At 39.1% G+C, this 19,655-nt stretch overlaps 1 protein-coding gene across 1 annotated transcript in view; it reads left to right on the top strand.

Moving 5' to 3' along the window:
• Positions 1 to 16,227, top strand: part of LOC126281898 (ribosome production factor 2 homolog) — a 51,580-nt gene extending 35,353 nt beyond the window's left edge. The window contains exon 6 of the mRNA XM_049981220.1: positions 15,914 to 16,227. Within this exon, the coding sequence (XP_049837177.1) occupies positions 15,914 to 16,132 (219 nt within the window). The 3' untranslated portion in view covers positions 16,133 to 16,227. The remainder of the gene's footprint in view (positions 1 to 15,913) is intronic.
• Positions 16,228 to 19,655: the final 3,428 nt, after the last annotated feature.

The following is a 19,655-nucleotide window of genomic DNA, read 5'->3' as shown; positions in this document are numbered from 1 at the left end:
ATAAGTCTCTATAAAGATAAGAATATTTCTGAATATTTTCCTCTCATAATGGCAATGAACATGAGTGAGTGAGAAGAGGTGAAGGATGACAAGGAGCTAGCTAATGAGCTTTTGAGTGTCAGACAGTGCATCCGATGATGTTAACAATTGCTGGTAGAGACATATGGGTGTTTCAGATGAGAAAATTATAATATATGCCTGATCTCAACAGTGTGATAAAGTATTGAGAGTTCCTGGAGGCATGGTGCTACTTAAGGTAGAGATATAACAAGCAAGAAAGGTATACAACATGAAAACATCTTGGATGATACATTAACAATTCAGAGAATTATACAAAGATAGTGTAAACAAAGCATTGAAAGTCGGCCATTGAAATATTGCTGATATATGCAGTTCATTATTTGTTGTTGTTGTTGTTGTCGTCATCGTCGTCGTCGTCGTCGTCGTCTTGAGTCCTGAGACTGGTTTGATGTAGCTCTCCATGCTACCCTATCCTGTGCAAGCTTCATCATCTCCCAGTACTTACTGCAACCTACATCCTTCTGAATCTGCATAGTGTATTCATCTCTTGGTCTCCGTCTACGATTTTTACCCTCCACGCTGCCCTCCAGTGCTAAATTCGTGATCCCTTGATGCCTCATAACATGTCCTACTAACCGGTCCCTTCTTTTTCCCAAGTTGTGCCACAAACGCCTCTTCTCCCCAATCCTCTTCAATACCTCCTCATTAGTTATGTGATCTGCCCATCTAATCTTCAGTATTCTTCTGTAGCGCCACATTTTGAAAGCTTTTACTCTCTTCTTGTCCAAACTATCGTCCATGTTTCACTTCCATACATGGCTACACTCCATAAAAATACTTTCAGAAATGACTTCCTAACACTTAAATCTTTAATCTATGTTCATAAATTTCTCTTCTTTAGAAATGTTTTTCTTGCCATTGCCGTCCTACATTGTATATCCTCTACTTTGACCATCATCAGTTATTTTGCTCCCCAAATAGCAAAACTCCTTTACTATGTTAAGTTTCTCATTTCCTAATCTAATTCCCTCAGCATCACCCGACTTAATTCGACTACATTCCATTATCCTCATTTTGCTTTTGTTGTTGTTCATCTTATATCCTCCTTTCAAGACACTGTCCATTCCGTTCAACTGCTCTTCCAAGTCCTTTGCTGTCACTGACAGAATTACAATGTCATCAGCAAACCTCAAAGTTTTTATTTCTTCTACATTAGTGGTGACTAAAAATATTCATTCTTGATCAGATATGGCAGAATTTCAGAATAACTCTTCTGCGTAACACCCCACTTCAGATTCAGTAGGCCAAATCTGTCCAATTGATTTAGTGGTTGGCACTGCAGTCCTAGTAAAACCTCGATCTCTTCTGTCACCTGTATCTATTTTTCTCTGTCCATTGTTTTCCTTCCCCAGTTCCTGACTCCCATTGCTTTGAGGTCCTTTTCCATATCTTCCAGCCACCTTTTCTTGGATCTTGCTCTTCTCCATCTCCCCTCGGGCTTTCGTATAAACACTTTCGAGTTTCTTGCCTTCTCTTTATGTGACAAGCCTGTTGTATTCTTCCTTGCTTGATTTTCACAATATTCACCTGTCCAAATGGTGTCTGTAGTTCTGCGTTTGTCCTTTTCTCAAGCTTTTTTCCTTGCTTACTGCCCTAAATATATGTCTCACAATCTCCTTTCCCATCTCGATAACCAGCCTCCTTCCTTTATGGTTATCATCCAGCCTTGTAATCCATACATTACAGTAGGTCTTAATGCAGTCAAATACATTTTGATTTTCATATTCCTACTAACTTTTCTGGACTTGAATATGTTTTGCGAGGTATGATCGTATCAGTTTTCATGCTAACCTTACTTGAATTTGTAGTGCTGTCGTCTTTTCTTCTGTTGTTATCAAACCTAGATATTTAAACTCCTCCATTCTTTGATATTGTTTCTCATTTATTTTAATGAAACCTCTTCCCTATCCCTAGCAGAATCTTCATGCACTTCCTTTTATCTTTATTCATTTCCAGTCCTAAGTTCTATGCTGCTCCAACTAATGCACCATACCCTGAGGTGTCAGAAGTCAAGAGATACTGCCCAATATCATGTCAGATTCCCTTTTGCCCAGGATAGTCAAGCCATTCAACATGGCATGGACTCAACAAGTCATCTGAAGTCCCCTGCTGTAATATTGAGCCATTCTGCCTCTATGGCTGTCCATAATTGTGAAAGAGTTGCTAGTGCATGATTTTGTGTATGAGCACTGTCCAGATTGTTCTTCAGACCAATGCCAGACAATTGTGGCATTGCCCATTGTCATCCATAAAAATTACATCATTTTTTGGAAACATGAAATCCATGAATAGCTACAAATAGTCTCCAAGTTGCTGAACATAACCATTTTCAGTCAACAATTGGTTCAGTTGGACCAGAGCACCCAGTCCATTCTGTGTAAACACAGCCCACTCTATTGTGGAGACGTGACCAGCTTGCACAGTGCCTTGCTGACAACCTGGGTCCATGGCTTTGTTGGATTTGTGCCACACTTGAACCCTACCATTAGCTCTTACCAACTGAAATCGGGACTCAACTGACCAGGCCACAGTTTTCCAGTTGTCTTGGATACGACTGATGTGGTCATGATCCCAGGACAGGCACTGCAGGCGATATAAAATTATTAGCAAAGACGCTCTTACCAGTCGTCTACTGCCACAGCCCATTAACACCACATTTTGCTGCACTGTCCTAATGAATACATTCATTCTATGTTCCATATAGATTTCTGCAGTTATTTCACACAGTGGTACTTGTCTTTCAATACTGACTACTTTTCACAAGCACCGCTGCTCTCGGTTGTTAAGTGAAAGCCGTCAGTCACTGCTTTGTCAATGGTGAGAGGTAATGCTTGAAATGTGGTATTCTCAGCATACTCATGACACTGTGGATCTCGGAATATGGAATTCCCTAAGGTTTTCTGAAATGGAATGCCCCATGTATCTAGCTCCGAATACCATTCTGCAGTCAGTGTCTGTTAATTCCCTTTGTGTGGGTAATCACATTTGAAACCTTTTCAAATGAATCACTGAGTATAAATAACAGCTCCATCAGTGTGCTGTCCTTTTATACCTTGTGTATGCAATACTACCACCATCTGTATATGTGCACATCATTATCCCGTGTCTTTTGTAATGTCATTGTAATTATCTTCAGAGCTATGACATTCCTTGCAGTTAATGCTACATCATGACCATATGCCACCACCTAGACCAGCCCACAAAATGTTGTTCCCCTGGGTCTGTTGACATTTGCAGAATTATCTTCTCTAGTGCTTGTTATTGTTGTTGTGGTCTTCAGTCCTGAGACTGGTTTGATGCAGCTCTCCATGCTCCTCTATCCTGTGCAAGCAGCTTCATCTCCCAGTACCCACTGCAACCTACATCCTTCTGAAGCTGCGTAGTGTAGTCATCTCTTGGTCTCCCTCTACAATTTTTACCCTCCACGCTGCCCTCCAATACTAAATTGGTGATCCCTTGATGCCTCAGAACATGTCCTACCAACCGATCCCTTCTTCTGGTCAAGTTGTGCCACAAACATCTCTTCTCCCCAATCTTTTTCAATACTTTCTCATTAGTTATGTGATGTACCCATCTAATCTTCAGCATTCTTCTGTAGCACCACCTCTTCCCCGAGGTCGGATTCTACTAGTTTTTCCATTCGTCTGTAAAGAATTCGCGTTAGTATTTTGCAGCTGTGACTTATTAAACTGATAGTTCGGTAATTTTCACATCTGTCAACACCTGCTTTCTTTGGGATTGGAATTATTATGTTCTTCTTGAAGTCTGAGGGTATTTCACCTGTCTCGTACATCTTGCTCACTAGATGGTAGAGTTTGTCAGGACTGGCTCTCCCAAGGCCGTCAGTAGTTCCAATGGAATGTTGTCTACTCCAGGGGCCTTGTTTCGACTCATGTCTTTCAGTGCTCTGTCAAACTCTTCACGCAGTATCGTATCTCCCATTTCATCTCCATCTACATCCTCTTCCATTTCCATAATATTGTACTCAAGTACATCACCCTTGTATAGACCCTCTATATACTCCTTCCACCTTTCTGCTTTCCCTTCGTTCCTTAGAACTGGGTTTCCATCTGAGCTCTTGATGTTCATACAAGTGGTTCTCTTATCTCCAAATGTTTCTTTAATTTTCCTGTAGGCAGTATCTATCTTACCCTAGTGAGATAAGTCTCTACATCCTTACATTTGTCCTCTAGCCATCCCTGCGTAGCCATTTTGCACTTCCTGTCGATCTTATTTTTGAGACGTTTGTATTCCTTTTTGCCTGCTTCATTTATTGCATTTTTATTTTTTCTCCTTTCATCAATTAAATTCAATATTTCTTCTGTTACCCAAGGATTTTTACTGGCCCTCGTCTTTTTACCTACTTGATCCTCTGCTGCCTTCACTACTTCATCCCTCAGAGCTACCCATACTTCTTCTACTGTATTTCCTTCCCCCATTCCTGACAATTGTTCGATTATGATCTCCCTGAAACTCTGTACAACCTCTAGTTCTTTCAGTTTATCCAGGTTCCATCTCCTTAAATTTTCACCTTTTTGCAGTTTCTTCAGTTTTAATCTACAGGTCATAACCAATAGATTGTGGTCAGAGTCCACATCTGCCCCTGGAAATGTCTTACAATTTAAAACCTGGTTTCTAAATCTCTGTCTTACCATTATATAATCTGTCTGAAACCTGTCAGTATCTCCAGGCTTCTTCCATGTATACAGCCTTCTTTTATGATTCCTGAACCAAGTGTTACCTATGATTAAGTTGTGCTCTGTGCAAAATTCTACCAGGCGGCTTCTTCTTTCATTTCTTTGCCCCAGTCCATATTCACCTACTATGTTTCCTTCTCTCCCTTTTCCTACTACCGAATTCCAGTCACCCACAACTATTAAATTTTCGTCTCCCTTCACTATCTGAATAATTTCTTTGATTTGATCATACATTTCATCCATTTCTTCGTCATCTGCAGAGCTAGTTGGCATATAAACTTGTACTACAGTAGTAGGTGTGGGCTTCGTATCTATCTTGGCCACAATAATGTGTTCACTATGCTGTTTGTAGTAGCTTACCTGCATTCCTATTTTCCTATTCATTATTAAACCTACTCCTGCATTACCCCTATTTGATTTTGTGTTTATAACCCTGTAGTCACCTGACCAGAAGTTTTGTTCCTCCTGCCACCGAACTTCAATAATTCCCACTATATCTAACTTTAACCTATCCATTTCCCTTTTTAAATTTTCTAACCTACCTGCCCGATTAAGGGATCTGACATTCCACGCTCCGATCCATAGAACGCCAGTTTTCTTTCTCCTGATAACGACATCCTCCTGAGTAGTCCCCGCCCGGAGATCCGATTGGGGTACTATTTTACCTCCGGAATATTTTACCCAAGAGGATGCCATCATCATTTAATCATACAGTAAAGCTGCATGTCCTCGGGAAAAATTACGGCTGTAGTTTCCCCTTGCTTTCAGCCGTTCGCAGTACCAGCACAGCAAGGCCGTTTTGGTTAATGTTGCAAGGCCAGATCAGTCAATCATCCAGACTGTAGCCCCTGCAACTACTGAAAAGGCTGCTGCCCCTCTTCAGGAACCACACGTTTGTCTGGCCTCTCAGCAGATACCCCTCCGTTGTGGTTGAACCTACGGTACGGCTATCTGTATCGCTGAGGCACGCAAGCCTCCCCACCAACGGCAAGGTCCATGGTTCATGGGGGGAGGCTCTAGTGCTTATTTGAAGAATAACTTAGAGATCACGTCTCCTTGCCACAGCCTCCTCGTTACATGAAACTCTTCTGACAACTCCTTTTTTTTAATTCTGACCTTGCAAACTGCTACTTCCATTGTCATTTCCATCAGCCTCACTAATTTTAGTGGTATTGTAAAAGCCTTCATTTTTGGAGAATCTTATTTATGTGTAGGCTGTCATATGCTTGTTTAAATTCAGTGTACAACTGATGCAGTTGCTTGTGGTATTTATAAAAACACTTATCTCATTAAAACATTATGGTCTATTGTGGATCCATATCTCCTAAAACAAGAGTGGCAATCTCCAAATATCCTTCCTCCCCCTACCCCCACCCACACATTATAGTCTAGCTGATAAACTCGTAGTAAACATCTTGTACATTGTATCCAAGAGAGTAATCTCGCAGTTGTTGTTGCACTCTTACTTCCCACATTCATTATGTAATGGGCAGATTATTCCCTCATTCCAATCCTTAGGCATTTCACCTGTCATCCACATTTCTTTAATTAATTCATTAACACCAGCCTCTATCTTCTTTCCCCCAAATTTTAATAATTCAGTCTCTATGCTCTCTTTGTGCTATTGCTTTATTATTCTTTAAGCTTCAGTCTGGTGGTTTGTCATCCTACTCATCCAAATTTAATTCTACTTCCAGTTCCAAATGTGGTTCCTTCTCTTCCTCACCTTAGGTTTCCTCTCTATTAACTCCACCCATTACCTCCAAGCATTTCCATTGAGCAATTCAGTAACATATTCTTTCCAAAGCCATGCTTTTATGTCGAATTAGTTTTCCATCTTTATCCTTATAAAAGACCTCTCTGTTGGAATCCTCTCTTCAGTTCTCCATATCTTTCATTTAACTTCCATATCTCATTATTGTGTCTCATTTTATCCAACTGCTCTATCATCCCCTTTCATACTGCCTTTTCTTCACCCAATGTAACTTGTCCACTCTTTTACTCTTCCCTCTGTAGTTGTGTGGTGGTAGTCATGCTTTCATAGCAGTATTCATTGTCTCGCTTCATTTCTCTCTTGGCTTACCAATGAGGACTCCTGAGCAATCCATTTAATTATTCATCTGCATTTTACCCTCCCCAGCACTTCCTCCATGACTACACTAATGGCTGTTTCAGTATCTCACATTTATGCTGCACATCCCCTTTCTTCCTGGTGTTCTTTCTTGTCTCAATAACCTCTTCTAATATCTTCTTGTATTCTTCCTGATTTTCTTTAATTTGAAAACTTTCTTTTCACCATCTTTTTCTGTTTCTGGCCAGAGCTCTCATCTGTCTGTCTATGATCCACACTAGGTATGATCTGTGTGTTCATCCACCACTCTACCGCTACTAACTTCCATAAAGTCTGGTGCAGGCAGTTTATCTGCAGTTACATGCTCTGTTTGGCTTCTCATAACTCCATCTGGTGATTCCATCTGCCATGTGCTTTTTGCTCATACAATCAACTTCTTCCAGCTGGTGAAGTGTGTCAGCCTTAGCCCATTACCATTACTGACTTCATGGAGGCTTTCTTTTCCTATTGTGTTTCTGCTGATCGCATACTTTTGCTTGGCCCCTGATCAGAGAATGCTGAGAGCAGAAGCTTGCATTCAGCTCATAGCGCATTGGCTGTTGGGCCGTCTCACCTCTTTCTCCCAGCCAGCTTACAGCTACACCTTATAAAAGAAAGAAATGTCTAATGGGTTAATTCATGACAAAAGGACACAAAATTAAGCATCACCTTAATGTTTGACTAACTGAAAACAGAAACTTGTACTATGAAATATGTATACTTCTGAAAAATGTAAATAATGACTAGGTACAAGAAAAATTTATGAAACTGAGAGTTGTTTCCACTGCAGTTGTCTGTGGTTGAGTCCATCCGTGAGTCATCAGATTCAGTGGTGCTGCCTGGACTCATGTTAATATCAGCATTGTCAACAGCAATTTGCTTAACACCATACACGTCCAATAATCCTCTTGCACCTTTTGGAGGAAGATTCCAAATCTTTGCTGGTGATAGGCTGATAGGCAGTGTCAGCGAGATTTAATAGGTTTCTAGCAGATGTCTCCCTTGTTGTATTTTGTTCTCTGAATTGTATTTTAATTTGGCCCATGCAAACTCAATTATATTCAGATTGCAATTTTACAGTGGCAGACTGAATTTGCGGCCTTTATTTGCACCCAGTTTGTTCATCACATGTAATTTTTCGGAGGGCCAGTTTTGGAGAATTAACGTGTACAGGTCCTCCTTCCGCATGCTGTCATCACATCAGACCCTTTAGTTTGCGGCCACTTGACCAGTGTCATATTTGGTCTGTGGTTTATTGACTGTCTACAATGATATACTGCATTATGGAAAATAGTGACAGACTATGAAGTTAGATTTGCAAGAACCTTCTCCTCATAACGTTTGTCAAAATTCACGGAACTCATTGCATAAGTTAGTCCCCCTGCAAGGATCTGGCCCAGAACTGGAGCTGTGCTTTCTTTAGAAACCGCTTCCTACAATGAGCCTCCTTCAGGCACTTCCCCACACTTGGATACCCACCACCCCTTGACTCTGTCAGCATTTGCCATAGGTTATTTTATTGTCTACCTAGGTCTTGTCAAGATAGAAAATTTATTAGGTTTTTCCAGAATACTGTGTACACAAAGATCCAACCAACGGATACTAATAACTGTAAGTAAAACAAAAAAAATCTATCGCATAATGTGAATGATTCTTGCCACACTCCGAGACTTACGTTTTGTTTATACATCTTGCTACATTACTTCCACACTAGTGCAGACAAACAATAAATATGTACCTTCTGATAATGAATCGCTTGGTGGTTCGAAACTGGTAATGTAATAATAAAAGAATTGAAGAACAAAACAAAAGGCAACTGTTTGCAGTGAGTTCAAGAAATCTTTAGAAAATTTCTGTCCCTGATTCTCTGATATTTCTCATTTCAACAACAAAGCAAGACCACCAGAACACTGTGTCTGGGTGTTCTATTAATAAAAGTCTCTTATTTTGGACCTTCCACTTAAAGCCCATAGACTTCCTTAATTTTGTCAATGAGGTACAAATCCATTTCCAGTTGATTTTATTTCTAAGTACAGGCAGCAATCTGCTTATGGTTAGTACATTCTTCTTACAGGTATAAAATTCTTAGATTGTTTCTCTAATTACCTTTTTATTAAAATCATCGACTGAAGTCAGAATTTCACCACTTTTTCACCAAGAGGAGTAAATGAAAAATAATTCTTAGAAAGTTGGACTGAATTCTGCACAGAATACATCGAAAACAATAGTGTTATGTTGCTAAGGTTAGCAGAGAATGTAAACATTTCAGAGCCGCATCAAGTCAGCTGACTTGCACTGATGATCACAGGGGGAGCCAGGTAAAAGTGCACTGTAAATATGTACTTCTTCTTTCCCTATTTTTGCATTCAGATCTGCAAGGACATTTTCATATGTTGCCTTTGAACTTCGTTGATTTCCTACTTTAGTTTTGAGTGAAATGCATCCTCCTCATATTCCTGAAAAAATTGTGCCTTAAATCTCAATGAACACAAATTATCACTAACTGCTTTGAAATTAATCACATTAGCCTATGTGGACATTCATATAGGTAAGCAATACCATGTTGCTCTGTATCCATTTCATTATGCATCAAAAAATGTTTCCCCAGTTCAGCCATTCCAAGTTCTTCCCATTATATTTCTTCCAGTGGAACCATTTTCACTGTAGACTTGTTCATTTCTTCTCTAGTTTCATGCAATTTGCCAGGTCTTTTAAATGTCCTTTGATTCCAGATGGCTGTCATAATATCCATTTTCCCACTCATTAACGTTTTTCCTTTCTTATCATCATCGTGTAATCTGTATCCTTCTTTCTAAGGTTGATACGTTATATCCACAACAATTAAATTTTATGAGGTAATGTTAGTCATGGAATGTATATCTCAAAGACAGATCACCGGCCATAGGAGGAAGAGCGTTCATTGCAGTTGACAAAAATATTTTCTTTATTGAGGTCGAATTTGAGTGTGTCAGTGAAGTTATCAGGTTGTGTATAACAGATGTAGGTGATACCAGAGTAGTTGTTGGATGTTTTTACTGGCCACCTGATTCTGCTGTGACAGTTCTAGAATCATTCAAGAAAGTCAACAGTCAATAGTGGGTAAATACCCAGATCCTGCGATACTAGTTGGAAGTGAGTATAGACTGGGATGTCTTATGGATTCATTGCAGGGGTTACAGATGGTCAGTCAGGTGAAATACATATGAACATGTTTACTTAAAACTGTTTTGAGCAGCTAGCTCAATAGTCCGCGCACAATAGAAATATCTTAGACGTTCTAGGTGCAAATAGGCTGTACGTTATTGACAGTGTCATTATAGTAACAGGGATTAGCAATCATAATGTCATTATTGCAACTATGATTACGAAAGTTAGTAAATCAATCAAGAAGGCTACGAGTGGGTTCATGCTAGATACAGAAGATAAGCTGTTAACATCTCAGTTGGACAGTGAACTGACATCACTTAGCTCCGGTAAGATGGACGTAGAGAAAATTATGGGCAAAGGTTTAGCAGATTGTAAGTCGTGGTCTGGAGAGTTAGGTTTGGGATCTGTAACAGACTGAGTTGAAGGAAGACATTGCAGCAATTCAGTGACGAGCTGCTAGATTTGTTACCGGTAAGTGGATAAAGGATGGAAAAGATCCACCATGGTTTAAACGAAATTCGTCAGATGCTGAGGAAGCAGAGGCTGTTGCACTCTCGGTTCAGAAGAGAAAGGTCCCGGCGGAGGTTCGAGTCCTCCCTTGGGTGTGTGTGTGTGTGTGTGTGTGTGTGTGTGTGTGTGTGTGTGGATTTTTTTTTTGTTTTTTTCCCCTTAGGATAATTTAGGTTAAGTAGTGTGTAAGCTTAGGGACTGATGACCTTAGCAGTTAAGTCCCATAAGATTTCACACACATTTGAACACTTCAGAAAGAGAAGGCACAAATGACAACAAGCCAAGGTTTTTAAATATTTGTGTGTCTGTGAAAAGATCTGTCCATGAAGCATTCAACTACCAGCTACCACAATCACACCTTTGCAAAAGATCTGGCAAAGAACCTGAAAAAATTGTGGTCCTATGTTAGATCGCTAAGCAGTTCTAAGGCTTCCATTCAGTCCCTTGTTGACCAGTCTGCTGTGGTAGTTGAAATAGTAAAACAAAAGCTGAAGTTTTTAATTTTATGTTCAAGAAATCGTTCTCACAGGAGCGTCATAGAAATATATCGTCATTTGACCATCAGACTGACTCCCTTATGGACAACATAGTAATAAGCATCCATGGTGTAGAGAAACAACTGAAAGGTTTGAAAGCAAATAAATCACCAGGTCTCAATGGAATCCTAATCCAGTTTTACGAAGAGTACTTTATGGCATCAGCCCGTTACCTAGCCTGTATTTATCGTGAATCTCTCACCCAGCACAAAGTCCCAAGTGAATAGAAAAATGTACAGATGACTCTAGTATATAAAAAGAGTAAAAGAACAGACCAATATCCCTAACTTTGGTTTGCTGCAAACTCTTGAATATATTCTCAGTTCGAATATAATAAACTCTGTGAGACTGAGAAGCTTATTTCCACGAATCAGCATGGTTTTAGAAAGCATTTCTCATGTCAAACTTGGCTTGCCCTTTTCTCGTATGATATACAGTGAACTAAGGATGAGAGGCAACGTGCAGGTGCCATATTTCTAGATTTCCAGAGGGTGTTTGAAATGGTGCACCATTGTGGCCTATTAATGAAGATACTAGCATATGGGATAAGTTCATAGATAAGTGAATGGCTTGGAGACTTCTTAAGCAATAGTACACTGTATGTTGTCCTTGACCATGAATGTTCAACAGAGACAATGGTATTGTCGGGAGTGCCCCAAGGAAGTGTGACAGGTTGGGTAGCAATGTGCAGTTTTTGCTGGTGATGCTGTGGTGTGAAGTGATGTGTCAAAGCTGAGTGACTGTAGGGAGATACAAGATGACTTAGACAAAATTAGTGTGATGAATGGCAGCTAGCTCCAAATGTGGAAAAATGTTAGTAATGCAGATGAGTAGGAAGAAAAAAACCTGTAATGTTTGGATACAGTATTTCTAGTGTTCTGCATGACACAGTCAATTTTTTTAAATATCCTGGCATAACATTGCAGAGTGATATGAAATGGAACGAGCATGTCAGAATTGTGGCAGGGAAGGCAAACGGTCAATGTTGGTTTATCAATTGAACTTTAGGAAAGGATATGACATGTAGTACCTTGTGTGATCTGTTCTTAAGTAGTGTTTGAATGTTTGGGATCAATACCAGGCTTCATTGAAGGAAAACATTGCAGAAATCCAGACATGGGCTGCTAGAGTTGTTACTGGTAAGTTCAAACAACTTGTAAGTGTTATGGAAGTGCTTCAAGAACTCAAATGGGAAGCCCTGGAGGGAAGGTGACATTCTTATTGAGAAACACTGTTGAGAAAATTTAGAAAACCAGCATTTGAAGCTGACTGCCAAACAGATCTGCTGCTCCAGCCTACATTGCACATAAGGACCATGAAGACATGATATGAGAAATTAGGGCTCATATGGAGGCATGTAGACAGTCTTTTTCCCTCGCTCTATTTGCGAGTGAAACAGGAAAGGAATATAACTAGTAGTGTAGTGCAGGCTACCCTCCACCACACACCGTACAGTGGCGTGCGGAGTATTTATGCAGGTGTAGGTGTAGATGTAAGCCCCGTGCCCAATACCTGAACCTTTGAGGCCTGGCTTCCCTACGTCTGTGGAGCCCTGCCCACACCCTTCCTTGTCTTGTGCGAGACAAGATTTGTCTAGCTCCACTGTCGAGGCCTGTCTGGTTTGGGTGACTCTGCCATTAGCTTTGCTACTGGCGGCGTAGCCCTCAAGTTCGCTGGAGCATGCATATCCTCTAGCCTAGCACTGGAGGTGCTTTCAGCAAGGCTGGCTGTTGTGGGAGGGCTGTCTCTTGTTATTTTTCAGAAACAAAAATGCTGGGCAAATCTCTGAATATGTCTCTTCCACGAAAAAGTCTTTCAGGTCAAAAGCCGAAAATTCAGCTGTGGGTTTCAAAAATAATGTAAACAAAATTGTTATGAAAAGAGTTAAAGGCAAGGAAGAAGGAAAAACATGCTATGAAAGTGGCAATGAAATCACAGTTCAGAGAGTTAACTTCACTGAAAGATAAATGTTTATAATAGGCCTGGTGGGGATGTGAAATAGCTGTAGATAAAATATTATGAACACTGATTCTTTTAGCATGAGAGTGTGGAGGTGGGAAGAGAGTGAAAATGGTGATCCAGATACAGAATATGCAAACAGAAACTGCAACTGGAGTATAATGGCTAAGGTTGAGATTCTGGAGTATTTGAAAGTGTAAAAGAATATAATTGAGAATATGAACATGTGTGGTCATTAAAAATGATACTAACAACATAAAAAGTACAAGATAAAACAAAGATTTTGCAGAAGTGGTTTGAAAACTCAAAAAGCAATGTGGTGTTACAATCATGGTTTTTGCAGAGTTGCATATTGACTTTAATTTCACACTGTAAGTTTATTGCTGTGTATAGTATACTTACAGGACAACTTTAACCTTTTCATTGCTACTGACTTGCACTCTGCATTCTCTGAGGGCAGCTTTTGTTATTGCTGTGCTTAGAGGCAGCAGTCCTGTCGATATAAAATACTTTTAATCCGATTTTTCAAAAAATTAAATTGATTCTTGCTCATCCGTGCAGTTGTTTTTGCATCTTTAGCATAATGTGATTCCATATTTTCAACGGATCTCCTGTATTCTCTACTGTTTTCCTGAATTACCCTTCTTTTTTCTTTGTAACTTCTTTTTCCTTTAAGTTGTGACTGATCACTTCAGAGTAGTTCCGTTTGACTTCAGAGCCACTACCTTGAAATTCAACTTAGTTTCTCTTGTAATGTTGAACATTGGTATAGCTTATTCAAATGTAACACTCACACCAGTTCTACCACTGATGCAGAAACACAATGAAATTATGCTTCACTATTTAAGTTAGATAGTGTTTATATTGGTATCATTTAACATCCTATCCAGTTTGTTAGATCCTTCTCATTTATTTTTAGCTGTGCACCTTAAGACTATCTCAAAATAATAAGAGTTGCTGAGATTTGTGGGCACTGTGTTAGTTGGTATTGTGAAAATCCAACGTATTTCGAAATAGCACCTTCATGCAGTGATGTTAACCATTATTAGTGGTCTTCTACTACCAGTTATTGTCTTTAGTTGACAAACAGGCATTTGTCAAAATACTGTTACGTTTTAGCAAAAACATCTGTAAGCCATATTTACAATCCATGTGGCTATATAGGTCAGTAATAAACATGTTGAAGTATGTGCATGCCTTTATTAAGCTTGATGTGGCTTCATTTTTCAGCTTTTAATCTGCGTGAGGCACCTGTAGCACTTCAGAAGTGTCTAATTTGCGTCAGACACCCACCGTTCAGTGCTCACTCAGAAATATATGTATGTACATATTCATAAATTACAAAATTGTGACAGAAAGGAAGAGTCTATTTACTACCTGCTGAAATAGAAACAGTAATAGCTGATGTGACAGGCACAGAATTATAAAAATATTGTTGAACTGCGAATTTTGAGAATGTATTAAAATTTGAAATTAGCTAGAGAACAAAGGGAAAAAAAGGTATATGTGTTGATAATAGAAGGAATAGTCACTACATATCATAAATCGGTAGAGAAGCAGGCCACAGTAATTTACCGGGAAATGGCAGTGGAGTAATAGCTAGTTCGTATTCCAGAGCATTCTTAGTAATGAGCAGTCAGTGGAAATTTGAGCCAAAATAAAAATGAAAGGTGTGGGTGCGTAGGGGAGCACAAAACAATCTGAATATAAAACAGAGACAAAGTAAAGCATACTGTTGAGAACTGGGAGTATGGATGAAATGACAAAATAAAAAAGTAAGATGAATGTAGACATAAAGAAAAAGAAAGGAATTCAATTAGAATGTCACTATAAACCATTGTTATTGTGAACGCGTAATAACTGAACAAGCAAATGGCAATAAATGTAAGAGAATATAGAATAGTTTAAGCATACATTGTCCCACCTTCGAATAATTTGAGCATACGTTGTCCCACCTTAAGTTCTGAAACACTGATTCTCTAAGTGATTTGCTCATTCGTCTCTAACTCCCCCATAATTTTGACGATAAATGGTGCTCCACATTGTTCAATATTTTTCAAAGGTTATGTCGGAGCACTTCTATATGAATAACTTTATTCCCTTGTTGGTTTTTGTCATTTTCTCAGCTGACAATATTGTGACAAGAAAGTTGCTACTCACCATCTGTTGAGTCGCAAATAGGCACAACAAAGAAACTTTCACAATTAAAGCTTTCAGCCAGAGGCCTTCATCAACAATACACACACACACACACACACACACACACACACACACACACACACAAACCACACGGCTGTAACAGTGATGTTAACCACTATTAGTGTTCTTCTACTACCAGTTATTGTGTGAAGATGAGATGCAGGAATTCGTCAACATACTGTTAAGTTTTAGCAAAGACATCCGTAAGCACATTGGCAGTGTGGTTTCAGTTGCCTGAGACTGCAGTCATGTGTGCGTGTGGTGTGTGTGTGTGTGTGTGTGTGTGTGTGTGTGTTTGTTGTTGTTGTTGTTGTTGTTGCTGTTGCTGTTGGCCACTGGCCACAAGCTTTAATTGTGAAAGTCTTTTTGTTGTGCCTATCTGCAACTCAGTGTCTCTGTTATATGGTGAGTAGCAAGTTTCCTTCTCGTAATATTGTTACATTCCATCCTGGATTTTCCATTGTTTGATTTTTTCAGCATGAATTTCTTGTGAAAAGCATTGGACAAAAACTGTAAGTAAATTATCATTTTTGTGTGTTTTCCTGGCTTCCTTGTTTTAATGATGGACTCTCATATTTATGCATTCATTTGCAAAACTTGCTGGTGGGTTAGTTTCTTGATGTGGAGTTTGTATGGTTGTAGTACTAACAATAGTTACCAACTTTACCTTTCAGGTAAAGAAAGTTAAAAATATATCAGAGGATGCATTTGGAACTCAACATGGCAGAATACATGTTCCCAAGCAGAATATTAGCAAACTACAGACAAGAAAAATGAAGGGTCTTAAGAAAACATTTGCACAGAAGAAATCTGAGAAACAGTTACATGGAAAGCGACAAAGTGATGAATATAAGTCAAATCAAGATGTAAACAAAAAATTAAAAGTGGAGTGATGTGATAAAATAGTAATAGCATGTATTTTTATAACTTGTACATAATGAGACCTGTCAATATGAAAGATAATAAAATATAATTATTTGTATTTGCACATGCAGTTATATTCATGCTAAAATAATATTTATGGTTTTGTTTTATGGAACAACACCATTTAAAACAATATGTTAGTACAGTAAAGAATAGCTGTAATTTAATCACATGAAGAGATCTACATCACGTCTCATCTCACTATTATAAGGTGGACAGATATATTTAGTAAATGCCATGATATACTAGGAACTTTTGTCAAACAACATATCTGTTGGTAAGTATCGTTCTAGTAATGTTGTTTTTTCCCCTCCAGGCTTTCGACTTATTCAACAAAGAGACATTTGTTGGCATATATAATCAAATAGTGCCATCCAGTTTGTAGGAATGAATAAAGGTGAATACCATGCAGCTATAAAACTTTTTCTGCCAGTTATAAATTGTGATCTATATACAAACTGTGCTTAAGGGAGTTAATAACAGACTGGATTCAATACTATTTATTTGTTGCTCATTATATGAATGTACATTGAAGAGCCAAAGAAAACGGTACACCTGCCTAATATCGTGTAGGGCCCCCATGAGCACGCAGAAGTGCCACAACATGATGTGTCATGTACTCGAGTAATGTCTGAAGTAGTGCCAGAGGGAACTGGCACCATAAATCTGTAAGAGTACGAGGGGGTAGAGATCTCTTCTGGAGTGCATGTTGCAAGGCATCAGAGCTATGCTCAGTAGTGTTCATGTATGGGGAGTTTTTGGCCAGTGGAAGCATATAAAGAAGAGTGCTCGTGGAGCAATTATGGACACATGGGGTGTCGCATTGTTCTGCTGGAATTGTCCAAGTCCGTCGGAATGCACAATGGACAAAAATGGATGCAGGTGATCAGACAGGATGCTTACATACATGTAACCTATTGGACTCGTATCATTCCAACTGCACATGCCCCACACTATTTCAGAGCCTCCACCAGCTTTAACAGTCTCCTGGTAACATGCAGAGTCCATGGATTCATGAGGTTGTCTCTGTACCCGTACACATCCAGCTGTTTGATAAAATTTGAAGTGAGACTTGTCCAACTAGGCAACACGTTTTAAGTCATCAACAGTCCATTGTCTGTGTTGACGGGCCCAGGAGAGGCATAAAGCTTAGTGTCGTGCAGTCATCAAGTGTACACAAATGGTTAACACACTAACACATGTTGATGGCCCAGCATTGAAATCTGCAGCAATTTGCAGAAGGGTTGCATTTCTGTCACATTGAATGATACTCTTGTTGGTCCCATTCTTGTAGGATCCTTTTCCGGCTGCAGCGATGTCAGAGATGTGATGTTTTACTGGATTCCTAATATTCACGGTACACTCACGAAATTGTCATATGGGAGACTCCCCTTTTCATTGCTACGCCAGAGATGCTGTGTCCCATCACTCATGTGCCAACTATAACACCATGTTCAAACTCACTTAAATCATGATAACCTGCCATTGTAACAGCAGTAACCGATCTAACGACCAAACACTTATTATCTTATATAGGCGTTGCTGAGTGCAGCACCTTTTTCTGCCTGTTTACATATCTCTATATTTGAATACGCGTGCAATTTTTCTCAATATTGGTTGTATTTTTTCATGCTGTTGGTTTTGTTTCTTGCCAAATTTGGTGCTTTTCTGGAAAAATTTGTGCTTTTTTGGCCATATATGGTGTTCTTTGCCAGATTCGATGCTTTTGCCAAAATTGTGTAATTTTTTGGCAAAAATGTGTTTTTTTGCCGAATTGGATGTGCTTTTTATCATTTTTGGTGTTTCCAGAATGAGACTTTCACTCTGCAGTGCGCTGATATGAAACTTCCTGGCAGATTAAAACTTTGTGCCGGACCGAGACTCGAACTCGGGACCTTTGCCTTTCGTGGGCAAGTGCTCTACCACCTGAGCTACCCAAGCACGACTCATGCCCCGTCCTCACAACTTTACTTCTGCCAGTACCTCGTCTCCTACCTTCCAAACTTAACAGAAGCTCTCCTGCGAACCCTGCAGAACTAGCACTCCTGAAAGAAGGGATATTGCGGAGACATGGCATAGCCACAGCCTACGGGATGTTTCCAGAATTTGAAGTTTGGAAGATAGGAGACGAAGTACTGGCAGAAGTAAAGCTGTGAGGACGGGGCATGAGTGGTGCTTGGGTAGCTCAGGTGGTAGAGCATTTGCCCGCGAAAGGCAAAGGTCCCGAGTTCGAGTCTCGGTCCGGCACACAGTTTTAATCAGCCAGGATGTTTTAATTTTGGTGTTATTTTTGCCAGTTACAGTGTCATTTTTCTTTCCAATTTAGGTGTTTTTTTTTTAATTTCATTGTCTTTTATTAACTTTGGTAATAAGTTCAATGTCGTGTTTTAGTTACATGGGAAATTAACTGTCATTTTACAATGGCACACGAACATCTGCCTTAAGAAAATGTGAACTGCAAATGCAGTTTCAACATTCAATAACTACTAGTTATGAATATTGGTATGGTGCTGTCCACACATTTATAACCAATTTATATGGGAAAATGACAAATTTTACCATCTTTTGATAAAATAATTGATTTTGCTATATTTTGTAAAAATCATCAAAATTGTGTTATTTTGTTAAAAATTGCCAATTTTGCATTATTTTTTGCATTTTCATTTTGGTGAAATTTTCCTGTCTCTGCCCATACAACAATCAACTTGAGGTAAGTGGTTGCCTTTCCTTACTTTTGTTTAGCACCAGTTTCATGAATATTCACTTGTGATACATATACTACACGCAGCAGCAACTTTTTTGCGTTTGTTTCCACACATCAGAAGAAAACTGCGATGACTTTGCTTTAGTGATTAGTTCTGTCAGAAGATCATGAAAACTTGCCACATTATTTATTAGTGGAAATTACTTTTCCTCGAAGATTAATCACAATATAATATTAATGATAATAATAATAATAATAATAATAGTAGTAGTAGTAGTAGTAGTAGTAGTAGTAGTAGTAGTAGTAAAACTTAAGAATTATCAGATCTTGATGCACAAAGGGTTTTACATGTCCACAAAGTCACAGCTTTAGCAGATTAATCTAGATAGGTTACTGCTATAGTCTCAAAGTGTATTTCCACATTTAAAAAAATCATAATTCACATCCTGCTTGCATACATGTTCATGAAAATAATCCACATGCTCCTTGTGCACTAATGAGGGTTTTGAATCACCAATTTTTGTTTGTTTTTCTCCCTCCCATTCTCTCTCTTGGCTGCTTACAATCATTATTACATAGTCATGAATATTTTTTGCATGAAATTCTTACGTAGCCCTGCACAGCACAAGTGGTGGCATGTAGTAGTTACTAATTCTTTATTTGTTGACACCCCAACTACAATAGTAATAGCAAGAATTGCAAAATTGAAACAAATGGGAAAATATATTAATTAGCTGCTCAATACATCTGAAAAGATTGTGAAGATGCAGTCTGTGTTTTGGAAAAGC

Source organism: Schistocerca gregaria, chromosome 7 (genome assembly GCF_023897955.1).
Source record: "Schistocerca gregaria isolate iqSchGreg1 chromosome 7, iqSchGreg1.2, whole genome shotgun sequence".
In the NCBI taxonomy this organism is placed as follows: domain Eukaryota; kingdom Metazoa; phylum Arthropoda; class Insecta; order Orthoptera; family Acrididae; genus Schistocerca; species Schistocerca gregaria.
Note: the sequence above shows the minus strand (reverse complement) of the source record. Positions and strands in the feature narration are given on the sequence as shown.